General features: G+C 48.4%; 3 protein-coding genes across 3 annotated transcripts; 2 read left to right on the top strand and 1 right to left on the bottom strand.

The window, feature by feature from the left end:
- Positions 1-862: 862 nt before the first annotated feature.
- Positions 863-1,475, top strand: HOO65_010547 (putative double-stranded RNA/RNA-DNA hybrid binding protein; the record flags this gene model as incomplete). Its single annotated transcript, XM_071006177.1, has 2 exons — positions 863-1,120; positions 1,170-1,475. The coding sequence occupies 2 exons, from the start codon at positions 863-865 to the stop codon at positions 1,473-1,475; spliced, it is 564 nt and encodes a 187-aa protein (XP_070862369.1).
- Positions 1,476-3,768: 2,293 nt separating this feature from the next.
- Positions 3,769-6,189, top strand: HOO65_010546 (uncharacterized protein; the record flags this gene model as incomplete). Its single annotated transcript, XM_071005491.1, has 2 exons — positions 3,769-3,970; positions 4,073-6,189. 2 exons carry the CDS (start codon positions 3,769-3,771, stop codon positions 6,187-6,189), a joined length of 2,319 nt encoding a protein of 772 aa, XP_070862368.1.
- Positions 6,190-6,822: 633 nt separating this feature from the next.
- On the bottom strand, positions 6,823-8,558 carry HOO65_010545 (bZIP transcription factor; the record flags this gene model as incomplete). The annotated part of the gene is made up of 2 exons (XM_071005694.1): positions 6,823-7,628; positions 7,697-8,558. The coding sequence occupies 2 exons, from the start codon at positions 8,556-8,558 to the stop codon at positions 6,823-6,825; spliced, it is 1,668 nt and encodes a 555-aa protein (XP_070862367.1).
- Between the last annotated feature and the right edge of the window lie 3,925 nt (positions 8,559-12,483).

Raw genomic sequence — 12,483 nt, 5'->3', positions numbered from 1 at the left:
CTTAGCTAGGCCTTATTTCAAGTTTCATATTTCCACCTTGACAAGGTGGAAAAATCAAACAATTGGCGTTCAAATTTGGGGGTTCTTCTTTCTTTTAGTATATCTATTCCATTTTTTTTTTTCTCTTCATATAATCTTGCAACCATTGTACAATGCATTCTTTATCAACATCGTCTTCAGAGTTCCTTGCCTGTGTCAAATGTGTTCGCAGACTTTGTCCCACTTATTTACTATCATGGTATGGGTATTTATGTGTCACAAGGTCACCCTTTCCTCGGGTCACACCAAGCAGTTGTTTTGTGAAGAGCACTTGTCCTCTTCATTCATCCCCTACAAGCAGCAATGTGAAAGTATGATAGGACTTGAGCTCTGCACGTAAGCTTGCCATTCGCCCCAAACTGTGCCCACAACAAAAATAATAAGAAACGGTTGGGAATTATGTCATATGACTTTTGGGCTACTTCACCCCATCGCCTTATTTTCTTTATCTCACCATATTCGACATCTAGCGGTGTGCACTTTCGCTCCCAGCTTATCCTATTTATCTGCATGTTTCTCATCCTTAATAGCATCGCGACCAAAAATAATACCATTTCTTGCTCCAGCCCCCGACCCGACTTTTTCAACATTTTATCGAATGAGACACTAAAGAAAGCACCATTATTACTGCAGACCCCACAGATAATAGAGGGGTTAAAAAAAGGAATAAAAAAGAAGTGTTCTCACCAACCGAAGTCGAATCGGTGACCTTTCGATGGCAAATCTTTCAAATTACAGTCGAACGTGATAACCAGCTACACCATGGTGAGTTTCGACAGTGGTTATCCACTGCGCATGGCTTCTCGGGAAATTTCGGCGCCAAATGGTCTTATATACTCTAGATTTTACGGCGCAGACGTTGAAACAGGCGATTAGAGCTGCCACTGATGGCTCACGCAACAGTGATGGAGACACTGGAGCAGGCTGGGCTGTCTACTACCGAGGCAAAGTACTCGCACAGGGCAAGGGCTCATGCGACAGACACAGGGAAGTGGCGGATGCAGAAGAGATTGCTGCCCTCAAGGCAGTTAGAGCTGCCACTGAAGTCGCCCCCTCACAAGCAGAAGAGCTGACTGAACCTGTGTGTCGACAATTTGGGAGTGGTAGAACGGATCGGCCGGAGGTTGCAGAAACCGGGCACTTCGCAGCTTGCAATAGACGAGATCCGTCGTATCCTCGCAAGATGGCAAGGTGGATCCAACAACCTAGCCCTGGAAAAGCCAGCCGGCAAGGTGCACTGGGTCCCAGGACACTGCGAAGTCCCAGGCAATGAAGCAGTCGATCAGCTAGCCAAAGCGGGTTGCAAGAGCGAGGACCTCCTGGTCCCAAAGGCGACAATGTCACTGATGGCAGCAAGAAGATGGGGGAACGAAACCTTTAAAGCAGACTTCCGACACTGGATAAAGGAAAACTACCCGAAGATCGTGGAGCGCTGAACTGGCCGAGACCATACAACATCGGCTGGATGAAGGGGCTACACGGAGGTACAGTCGCCTGAATCCTAGCAGCGCGCTCCGGACACGGCGACTTTGAAGAGTATCACGTGCGGCTCAACCACACGAATGCAGAAATACGCTGCCCAGTCGCAGGGTGTGACCAAGCCAAGACCTTTAGCCATCTGTGGGAGTGTGGAGGTACACTACTTTAAAACTGCGGCAACCGCTTCGCCGAACAGAGGACAAAACCGACGTACTCCGCCAGGGACAACACCCTAGGCCGATAGCCATTGGCCTCTTAGACTGGACGCCCTCGGGCAACGGCAAGAGGAAAAGCCTCCTGGCTGCTAAGTCGGATCCTAAAAAGGCATAAGTCTTAGGAGATACTTGAAGCCGACGTATACCTGCAACCGCTGACTGCCCGGAGGTAGTAGAAGACAACATCAACCATGCTGCTTCCGTCCAGAACATGCCGTCGTATTGCTGTGGAAAACCGGTAGATAGACGTTAAATAATACAATAACAATAACAATACCGCAGATGTTGAATATAATCAAATCGAATCGAATCGTGTAAATGGTGCACATAGTGAAGCCTATGTATAGAGCTTAGATAACACCCCAAGATTTTCAAATCGGCAACAATGGTGATGATCCCGAAACAGAAACCCTACAAGTCGCGCCCGAGGAGTTACAGACTGATCTCACTCCTGTCATCCTTAGGAAAAAGCCTGGAAAGGATGATAGCTTGAAAACTTTCCGCGCAAGCAGTAGAGTTGAACATCATCCCACATAACTATGCATCAGCGGTCCCGAGAAGAGCTGCCACGGATCTCACATGAAAATTAGCGGATACTGTCATCGTCGAGTCAAAGATACAAATGATCACATCAATTGTCACCTTCGATATAGAATGCGCTTTTGATGCAGTTAAGAAAAGCAGGCTGGTGACCTATCTGGGGAAACAACTATAGCCAGAGTCCCTGTGCGAATGGATAGGCTCTTTCCTAACGGACAGGAGTGCCAGCCTCTCGAGCGAAGGAGGGCTCCCGGTGAAGAGGGTAGTAGATGGCAGTCTACCACAAGGGTCCTCAGCCTCCCCCATCCTATACATGCTGTACATGGCGGAACTCTTTCAGAAGCTACCCAGCCTAGGATACACAGGTGACAGTCTGATATGCATTTCGTCGACATCAGTCCAAACCAACGTTCTCACTCTGCAAACCTACATGACACAAGCGGTTGAGTGGCGTAGGGAAAACGAGTCGCAGATTGACTGGATTAAGACAGGCATCATGCATTTGTGCACCGGCTGTAAGCTCACAAGCATGAAGACAAGGCTGTGACTCCCAAACGGAACAACTCTGAGCCCAGAGAAATAAATGAAGTGGCTCGGTGCCATCCGGGACATTAGCCTAAATTTCAAGACGTAGTGCCAGGAGATGGCGACTAAAGCTCGTAAGACAGCAAAAGCAAACTTTCTGTGCCGCATCAGTAGAGTCCACAGCGGTGCCCCCCCCGAGTCGAAGTCGGTGATTCAGGCAGTGAGAGCATGCATTCTACCACAGATGACGTATGCGGCCATCACCTGGTTCCCAGAGTCAGCAATACCAGCATGGACACACTGGAGAAGGTTCTTAGACAGGGTTTGAGGGCCGCCGTACCGGTCTATAAAATAACAAGCAAAAAGAGCCTATACAGATTTGCAGCTTTCCCGAATATGACAATCATCTGCCGGGACATGCTGCGGGCAGGAGGAATACGGGCATCGACATACAATGCAGACCACCGTCCTATTCACTGTTTTGCTTGTTTGTTGTTCTCTTTTTTTGTTCTTTTGTACTTTAACCACAATAGAGCAGAAACGAGCGACAGGTTAGCTTGGAGGCAATTGCGCTTCGCTCATCAAAGCTCCATAGTGAATCTTGCAGAGGGTTAATTCTGTCTGGTAGCCAGTCCGGCGTCGTGTAGGCTCTGTGATCTCTATAGACGTCGAGTATATACCCTAAATGCCAGGGTTAAAATCTCAGGGTCCGTACTCTACGCACGTGACCTGTGGCAGCAACGCATCATTAGGCCAAAACCAGCATACGTCATTTAGCCTAAGCAAGCTTGCGACTACCAAAAAGCTGCATTTTAGACACCATGGTTTCTAGTATAGACCAACATATAACATTCCTTTTTCTTATTTCGTGTACATCCTAGCCTAACTTCAAAATCTACACAATCTCTACGACCTGCAACTGCCAAAAAAAAAAGGATCTACATGCTGTTAGTGCTGAGCTCAGCGCACCATGACTGAAAATGAGCTCCCTCCGTCATATATGCAGGCTGTTACGCAGGTTGATCCCTTTGCATTGATAGGCCCCGAGCTGCCCTTCAACTTGATCCCTGCCTTGATTCAAGTATCCAAGAGTCTTCGCCGCATCTTCCTCCCCCTTCTCTGGAGAGACCCTCTCACATCAATACGTCGTCTAGGCCGTGATCCATACAAAGGTTTGTTGATACTCTTGCTTCAAGACGCCGCCATCTAGTGCTTTGAGCTTTGACGGCACCCACGCCTGTTTCATGAATCCAGTCCTGACACTCGCTTTGTAGATCTTGAATGGCTTGAATACCTAGCCAAGAATCTTCCCACCTTCACGACGAGTCTTCAAGAAACGATCGCAGTGTTAGATCTGCGCGAATTTGCCACCAAAGATGTCTCTCTATCGTTCGGCGATGACATTTCTGTAACGCTGGCTTCACTTGTACAATGGATGCCAAATCTAAACTCGGTCCTAGCCGGACCAGAAACCAAATTTGACTTGGCCCCGATACTAGCTGTTGTCCAGCAGCCAAGACTATTGAGCTTTCAAGGCCCAGCTGTTGAAGTCTCCGCGACAATGTTCTCTAATCTGGATGCATCAGACTTGACATACTTTGAAATGTCGTCCCCTCCAGGCGTAAATCTCAATTTCCCCAGTCTGCAGAGCGTGCGTATCTTCAAATTGCCGCGCTGTAAAGTGAATGATGAGATAGCTTCTATCGTGGTATCAGCATTGTCCATGCATCGCAAAGTCTGGAGTATAGACTTGTCATATAATGAGATCACCGATGGTGCCATATCACAGATGGTGGATCACCTCTTTCAAGACTTTACTATTCGGTCAAATGCGTATTTCTTCACTGAAGGCCGGCTCATCAACCCCTCAATGAAGGGACATGCCAACTTCGGCCCTTTTGAGGTCATACAAGAGTCCCGCTGGAGCTGTGCTTTCAATCATGAAGCTCGATACTTTGCTGATTCTCCATCATACACTCTCGAGACCGATGGAAATTCCCTTGTTCGCAATAATGGCAAAGAGCCGCCACTGGAAGACAACCTAGAAGCCCTGAATACTCTGCTCTCAAAGCCCGAGGGGGATACACGGCCTTATCCCCGGGCTCTCACGCACCTCAACCTCTCTGATAATAATGTCACATCATTAGGTTTAGAAAAGCTACTGCGCATATCTCGCGGCTTCCTAGAGGTTCTTTCATGCTCAGGAACACAAGTCTATTCCAGCAGAAAGTCAGTAGGTGTGTGGAAGTCCAACTCAAGTCTTTATGGCGTCTTTGGGGCCGCACATCTAGTACGACCTGTTTACTCGTCAAACCTAAGAAGCCTCGTCATCCACCACTCTCTAGTAACGCAGATTCCCTCGCTTGTATCTGCCGACCACTCTGATCATGCTTCCTTATATCTAGCTGAGCAGCTTCTGCTACCACGTGTACAGCTCATGTATCCGCTAGGCCAGTACAAGCCGGATATGAATCCCCGCCTGTCCTCTCTCACTTTGACTTCAGTACCTCGTCGCTCATCTGGGCCACTAATCAAGGCTTTGGTTGATTTTCTCGACCTTTTGGCGACTCAAGAAAAGTCTATCCAAGAATCGACCAAGTCGGAAAGCCGTCGGGCGCCCCTCATGATCCGGGGCCTTCGTCATCTCCGGCTAGAGTTCGAGGCTGACCCCTTTTCTAAACTTGCAGAAAATTCTACATCTCAATACGGCGATATCCAAAGCCTTGTAGACACTACAGAAAACTTTACGTTCTTCCCCCAAGACCCTAGTTCCTCCACCTCTACCTCTACCTCTACCTCTGCCTCTGCCTCTGCCTCTGCCTCTACTTCTACCTCTGCCTCTGCCTCTGCCTCTAAGCCCACTGCTCCCTCCTCTCAAACCTCCCGCGAAGCCGCAAAACAAGCTGCACGTGAAGCTACACGAGCCCTTCGCCTCGGCCCTTCTCCCAACCGGCCAAACTCCATGAAACAGCCTGAGCCGCAGTCCCATGATGACCGCTACGTCACTTTTTCGTCTCACTGGCTCAACGAGGAGTACACAACCAAGATTTGGGCTGGTAACGCGCCATCTGACCCCAAAGCAGCATCCAAGCTCTCGCCCTCTGTCCGGGCATATACACAAGCCGTCATGAACCCTGCTCTACAAAAGATTCCCGGCCCTGCCTCACCAATACAGATTCGCGCCGGCGTCCCAGACGGCGCATTGATCTTTCATGATGCTTGGGAGGCAGCATTGTTGCCCGAGACACAACTCCTATCGCTTACAGAGAAACAAGAGAAGGATTCCAGAGCTATGACTGATGTCATAGAGGCATTAAGGACATATCGGAAAAGCAAGACGGGGTACAAATGGACTGGAACTGTGTCGGTCGTGTTTCCACGCGACACCTAGAAGAGAATCTAGATACACTAGCTTAACCACCAAATCTTTTCTCATTTTTTTTGTATTTTCTTGTTGCAACATATGAAGATATGTTTTTGAGATATCAAATTCTATACACAAAATACTAACAAAAGGCGGGGAAACTGGATCAGGGTCCCCCCATTGCCAACAGGCAGACAGGATATGACAAACAATACGATGTGATCCGGGCAAATTATGAACCCAATATAAACATAAGAAAAGAAAAAAAAAATCAGAACAAAATCAAAATACAAGCCCAAGACAAATAACGGCAAGGAGCGTGTGTGTGTGTGTGTGTGGATATGAGCGGCCATAAAGGATCGTGATAAATGAGTGTTCAAGGAAAAGAGAAAATAAAGTCGCGAGCTCTGATCTCTAGCATTCCAAGAAAGGAAAAAAATAGCAAAAACAGCAAAGATATTGTCCTAAACGCCAACGCTAATTTGCCCAGGAGTAGGTACACAAAATGCAAAAACAGACAGAGACGTTGAAGTAGACAAAAAAAGTAAAAAAAAAAAAAAGGGACAAAATATATGCCGTCGAAGAAGAATGATGCAAGCAGGGTACGCCAGGTTCTGCATACAGCGACTAGTCCAGCTAATAGCTGCGTTTAGACTGAGTCTATTCAGACACCATGTGAGCCACGGCATTCATTCTGGCGTTCAGGATATCGCTGAGACGTTCGATACGAGCCATAGCAAAGGTAGCGTTACGCTCCTCTTCTTCGGCATCGACAAACTCATAGCGGGCGAGCACTTTCTCAGGTGCAACGCCTCCGAAAATGTCAATTTCACACTCCTCTGAGTTGACGGCATCTTCGAAAGATGAGTTGAAAAGAGCGAATTCAGGATTAGCCTCGAACTCGGCGTTGACAGGCGCTTCGACAGGCGCTTCAGGGGCCATAACCTTCTCTCTGATGCTCTCAATGGCAGGGATTTCAATTTTGCTTTCGTCAGACTCAGACTCAATGGGAGCGGCAAAGTTGGACTGCTTGCCACTCAAAGACTCGGTGAAAGATGCGGGCAATTCGGGCAGCTCAGTCAGGGCAAAGACCTGAGGCTGGACGTTGTAGAGCGAAGGCTCAGAACCCTCATAAGGGTTCATAGTGAACTCGGCATTTTGCTCGGGAATCATAGTCAGCTGCTGGCTGTGAATCGAAGCAGCATACTGGCCGACGTCCTTGGGCATCTGCTGGGAATGTTCCTGCTTGATTTCCTGGGGAATTTGAGTCTGGACCTGGGCCTCGGCAGCCATGGCATCAGCACTGAGGTTGTTCAGGAAGCTGGAGAAAGAGGGAGAAGAAAGGAGCATGCGAGTAAGATCGCTCAGGCGCTTGTTCTCCTCCATGAGCGAGCGGTTCTCAGCACGCAGGTCTCCGTTTTCGGCAACCTTGTTGGAGATCTCTGCTTCAAGGTGCGAGATGTATTCTGCAATTTCCATTATTAGTCATTATTTCTCACGAAACCCCATAAAAATTCAATGTGTGAAAACTTACCCTTTCTACGTGAGCGGAAAGCACGGGCGGAAACCTTGTTGCGAAGCTGGCGACGCTCCTTGCTGCTCAGCTTCTTGCCCTCTTCAGATGCTAGGAGGCGCTCGTCTTCATCCATGTCTTCCTCCTCCTTCTTGAGCTTGGGGAGGTTGAGGGAGCCGGATTCTGGGGCGACATCAGTGGCACTGGTTTTAGCACGCATCGAGTTTAGGAGTTGAGTGATCTTCTGCTCAACGATGGGATCAGTGGGCTGATTGCTCTTAGAACGAGGGCGAGCAGAGGTAGCCTGCTGCTGCTGCTGGCGTTGACGCTGCTGCTCCTTCATAAGGGCAGCCTGTTTATGCATGCCAGGATAGTAGCGGACATTTCCGGACTGCGAAGGAACGATAGGCTGCGAAGCGATGCTAGCAGAATCGGCAACCGAAGGTGCCATTGCATTGTCGAAAAAGAACTCGTTGGTCTGAGACTGGAAGTCCAGACCCAGCTCGCTGGGGTTCATGGCCTGGCTAGGAGCATTGTTGAAGCCGAACAGTGGATCATTAGTCATACCACCCATGTAATCCATATTGACGGAGCCAGAAAAGCCAGGCATGCCGGCGTTGACGTTGACGGAGGCCAGAGTGCTAGCGAGGGCTCCGGGAACAATGCCGGTCTGTTGCTTGTAGAGGTCGTACTGGTGGCTGGGGCCAGACATTTGAGAGGCCATCTGAGGCATGATGGGAGTAGTGGCCTGGCTGGACGGGCGGGCGATGAAGGCACTCTTGTGGGAGCTGGAAGGAGAGAGCTCAGGCGAGTAATGAGAGACATTTTCAAATCCGTCCATGTTGAGCATCGTGTCCACGGGGTCGACGGACTGGCCAGACATTTTGGCACCGTCAGATAGTGGCAGGTTGAGAAGAGGGAGGTGGGTGGTCGAGAAGTATACGGTCAATGGGTAGCGATCAAGCCCAAGAAAACGACGTTTTAGATGCAGTCAGAAAGCGATCGGGCGAGTTGGAAGTATGTAGTAGACTATGCTTGAGTTGAAACGAGGTTAAATATGAGTTGGTGATACTATTGGAGCAAGAAAGTGATGAAAAGCAGAGAGCAAAGACAGCAGGAAAAAGGATGATGGAAGTTGTCAGAAACAAATAAGCAGGAAAAGTGGTGATAATCAAGAAAATCGAAGAGGTAGAATGTGTGTGAGTGTTTGTGCGTTGTTGTGGTGAGGGAGCAAGTGAAGAAGGGGAGGATGGGGAAGCCGTGGAAAAGAAGAAAATCGCCCTTCAGGGGCGGGCTGGTTTGAAGTATGAAGTATCAGCCCCTTCTTCCTTTACTCCCTCTCCATTGGCTCCATTAGCTTGGATCCCTTCTAGTGGCGCTACTCACCAGCGGCGGCGACCTATCCGCTTTTGCTTGTACATTTGTAGCATGACTTCCCATCACACTCACTGAAGGCATGTACCTATCCATACTCCCTCTATGTGCATGTACTTCTGCTCTCTCTCCTGTACTTCGGCCGTTCATGCAGGGAGGCTTGGAAATGGGGACCGGGCTTAGCTAACCAGGATATCGCAGCAGTTGCAGTACGACCGGGGGGTTGATTGCCATTAAAGGAAAGGGGAAAAGGCCGCGTAAGCCGATTTAGTGAGCCAAAGGCAGCCAAAACCAGCTCAAAAAGGTACCCAGTCTCTAGCGCAAAGCCTAGGCTAGAGCTAGCGGGCCTGTGTATTTTTTGCACACTGTGCATAAACACAATGCTCCGGAGTTTAGCCGCCACAATTGGCACACCATTTACAGCTCAAAACGGAAGCTATCGCCGTTTTGGCCACAGGCAAACAATCCAAGCAAACAAGCACAAACTACGTGACCCAGCGAACCGTAGCCCTGTTCTGCACCCTATAACACTTAATTATTGGGCGCCCAAGCGCACCAGTCGACCCCGAAAAGCCGATCTGATAGTGCCTTACTTGCTTGAGACGATGTGCCCCCTTCTCTTCCAGTCAGGTCAGGCCACCACAACGATGATATGCAATACAACACGAAACAAAAGAGAGCCCAAAACCCATTGCTTGTATGCCCAAAGCAAAAGCAATCAACCCCGAACGGGATTGATGGCTTGGTCGATACTGCGCATCCCGCCGAAACACCTCTCGCCTATCCTATTGCGGAAGAGCCACACAAGTGCACACTACCTACATGCGTCTTCGTCTGTCTCTTCGGCGGAGTCAACAAAGAGATGGAGAGGAAGCACTAATTTAATCAAATGCTCTTTTAGTCAATGTCTCTAGCATCCTCTACCGGCCTGTTCCTGCTTGTGGATGCCGAAAAACCCAAGTGCTTCATTAGCCTTCCAAAGATCTTGGCTAAATATCACTGGCGCCAAAGGTGCTGGTGCCCTGTGCTTGCACATTGACTCCTTCAGGTCCAGGTTTCTTTCACTAACTACAGGCCCCATAGGTCTAGCCTGAGGCCTGGGTTGTAGCAGCTAGGTTTCCTTTCAAAAACACACAGGTTAAAATGCAAATACTGGCAAGTTTTGCCATGAGACCGCGAAACAGCGAGGTAGGCCAACCAAGACTTGGCTGACAGAATGCGGATTCATGTCTCCACTGAGGTCATCATTCCGAAAGTGCGGTACGGTTCTCCCATGCAAAGTCCGTATTATCCTAGGTTTGCTACGTATCAGACAGCCAACATGCTATAGTCCTAAAACTAATACTTGTACTGACAGACATCCCCCACCTATTGGCTCTCTCTTTTTTCCGCCCAATGTCGTAGCTGTGCCACCAATATTTACCACACATTTTATCTCACCATGAAAAGGCTTAATCTGGATCGATAGTCCATTGGATTATCATGCACACAAGCGGACACGGGTGGAAACAGCAGTGCTTCTTATAAGGGGAGGCGGGAATTCTATTAGCACTGCCACAACCTCCCCCAGCACGACATTCCCAGACCAACAAGCCAAATAAATAAGTCCGCCTGGTGTCAACCTTGAGGTTAAGGGTATCGATCTACCTGGCCTGCCATGCGATATCTAGCTTGTACATCACTTCGCATCTTGGCTCTTGGATCCTATTCTGGACTTCGGCGTCTCTCCCTATTATCACCAGGTTTGCATGTCGTTCGGTATTTCTTTCTTGCTCTATCCCCTCTCTTATTTTAGTGCGCTGCAACTTTTTCCCCCCCATCCTCCAACAGTTTAAGTCAGGATCAGAAAGGTCTAGATCGTGTCTAAAGTTCTAGGGCGCCTATTGGTGTTGAAACATGACGGGAATAACGATGTTGCTGAAAACATCAAAGTTCTTTGATCTGCTTAGTCGCTCAGCTTGACAACAGAAACAAGAGTAACCTGAAGAGACGATAATCCAACCAATCCCTCGTGGGTGTCGTAAATACTGTATATACACATTTGCATGACAGCAACACAAAGCCATCACAATCAGCTCAGTCACTGTCACCCTTTCTTTCGTCTTTATTATGCTAGACTCTACGCTTTGGCTTAGCCCTGGAAATCCTTTGAGACAACGCCCAAACACGAGAGGGCCGAAAAAGCGGTACAGCCACAAGCAAGACTATGAGGTCATTTGCATGACACGGGAGCCCCTCCCCTCTATTTTCTTTTATTACAGTGGGCTTCTATCCAAGGTAAACAGTGACATTCCCCTGAAGCCTTCACGCGAATGGATTGCGGGTTTTTCTCGTAGAACATTAGGCAAATGAGCCGAGGGTGTTCCCTTGTGACGGTCTAATTGATGGAATGAAGGTGATGCCAGAAATAGAATACGAAGTTGCCTTCTCGGTTATTGAGACCACAAAAGAGAAGGAACGGCGTATATAAGGGTTTGACAAGAATATAGGGTTACGACAGTGGGCCAAACACATTAACTTGTGGAAATCTCACCGTTGAGCTTACAGCTGGCTTCCTAGACCTCAAATTGTATTAAACGCATACTTGGTCTATTGAATGCAAGCTGATGTCTTTGTCTTTGCGATGTCGTTCGCCGTGAAACAAAAGTCTCTTATTCATTCATTTATGCCCACACATGTACAAGACCAACTCCGAACTGGAAACGATGGCTAACAAAGTTTGCAGCAGTCGGAATTCATGCAAGGTGGTGGCTCTCGTTGTAGATGCTACTGGACCGTGCAAGGCATATTGGTAGCTTCTGCCTTGTACAGGAGATAATATCATCTTGGACGGTTTCTAATGGGTTGTAAGACGAAGGCTGCGTATCTCCAAGCATTATAATGTTTGCATACCACATGTGTTTTGGTGATGGACTATCTATCCCACCCTACATGCTAGACCAAGTTAGGGACCAATGCCTCTTGACACAGGAAAACACATCTTTCTGTGTCATAAGGCTTCTACTACACGCTTGTCAAAGCTGCTGGGGCTTATCGACTCACTTACTAAACTAGGTGTGGCACTTTGAGCCTAAGTCTGCAGGGCTAAATCTAAGCTTGCTCTCCAAAAAGACGCGCGTCTTCGCCATGATACCATAGCTTGCCTTCATGTTGATCCCAGGGCTTCCTGCATTTTGAGTTTAGCCGAAATATACCGATATACCACTTTTGTCTCTGTGTGTTTATAGTTAGTTGCCATCATTTTGAGCTTTATCATAGCAACTTATGGCTGATAGGGCACAAAGAATTGACAGCTTGTTGCATGAATGGACAAGATTATCTTATTAGATAGCGCGCATCGGGTTGGGCCCTCCCTTAGGTTTGAGTTGGACGTTACGAGTAAACTATGCACAACCCCCCGGAGATGAATGGCCGATTGAAAACCAGCGTTTGCA

The sequence above is a fragment of the Ceratocystis lukuohia genome (genome assembly GCF_044167205.1).
Source record: "Ceratocystis lukuohia strain C4212 chromosome Unknown Supercontig1_pilon, whole genome shotgun sequence".
NCBI classification, from domain to species: domain Eukaryota; kingdom Fungi; phylum Ascomycota; class Sordariomycetes; order Microascales; family Ceratocystidaceae; genus Ceratocystis; species Ceratocystis lukuohia.
This window is presented reverse-complemented; position numbering and strand designations above follow the sequence as displayed.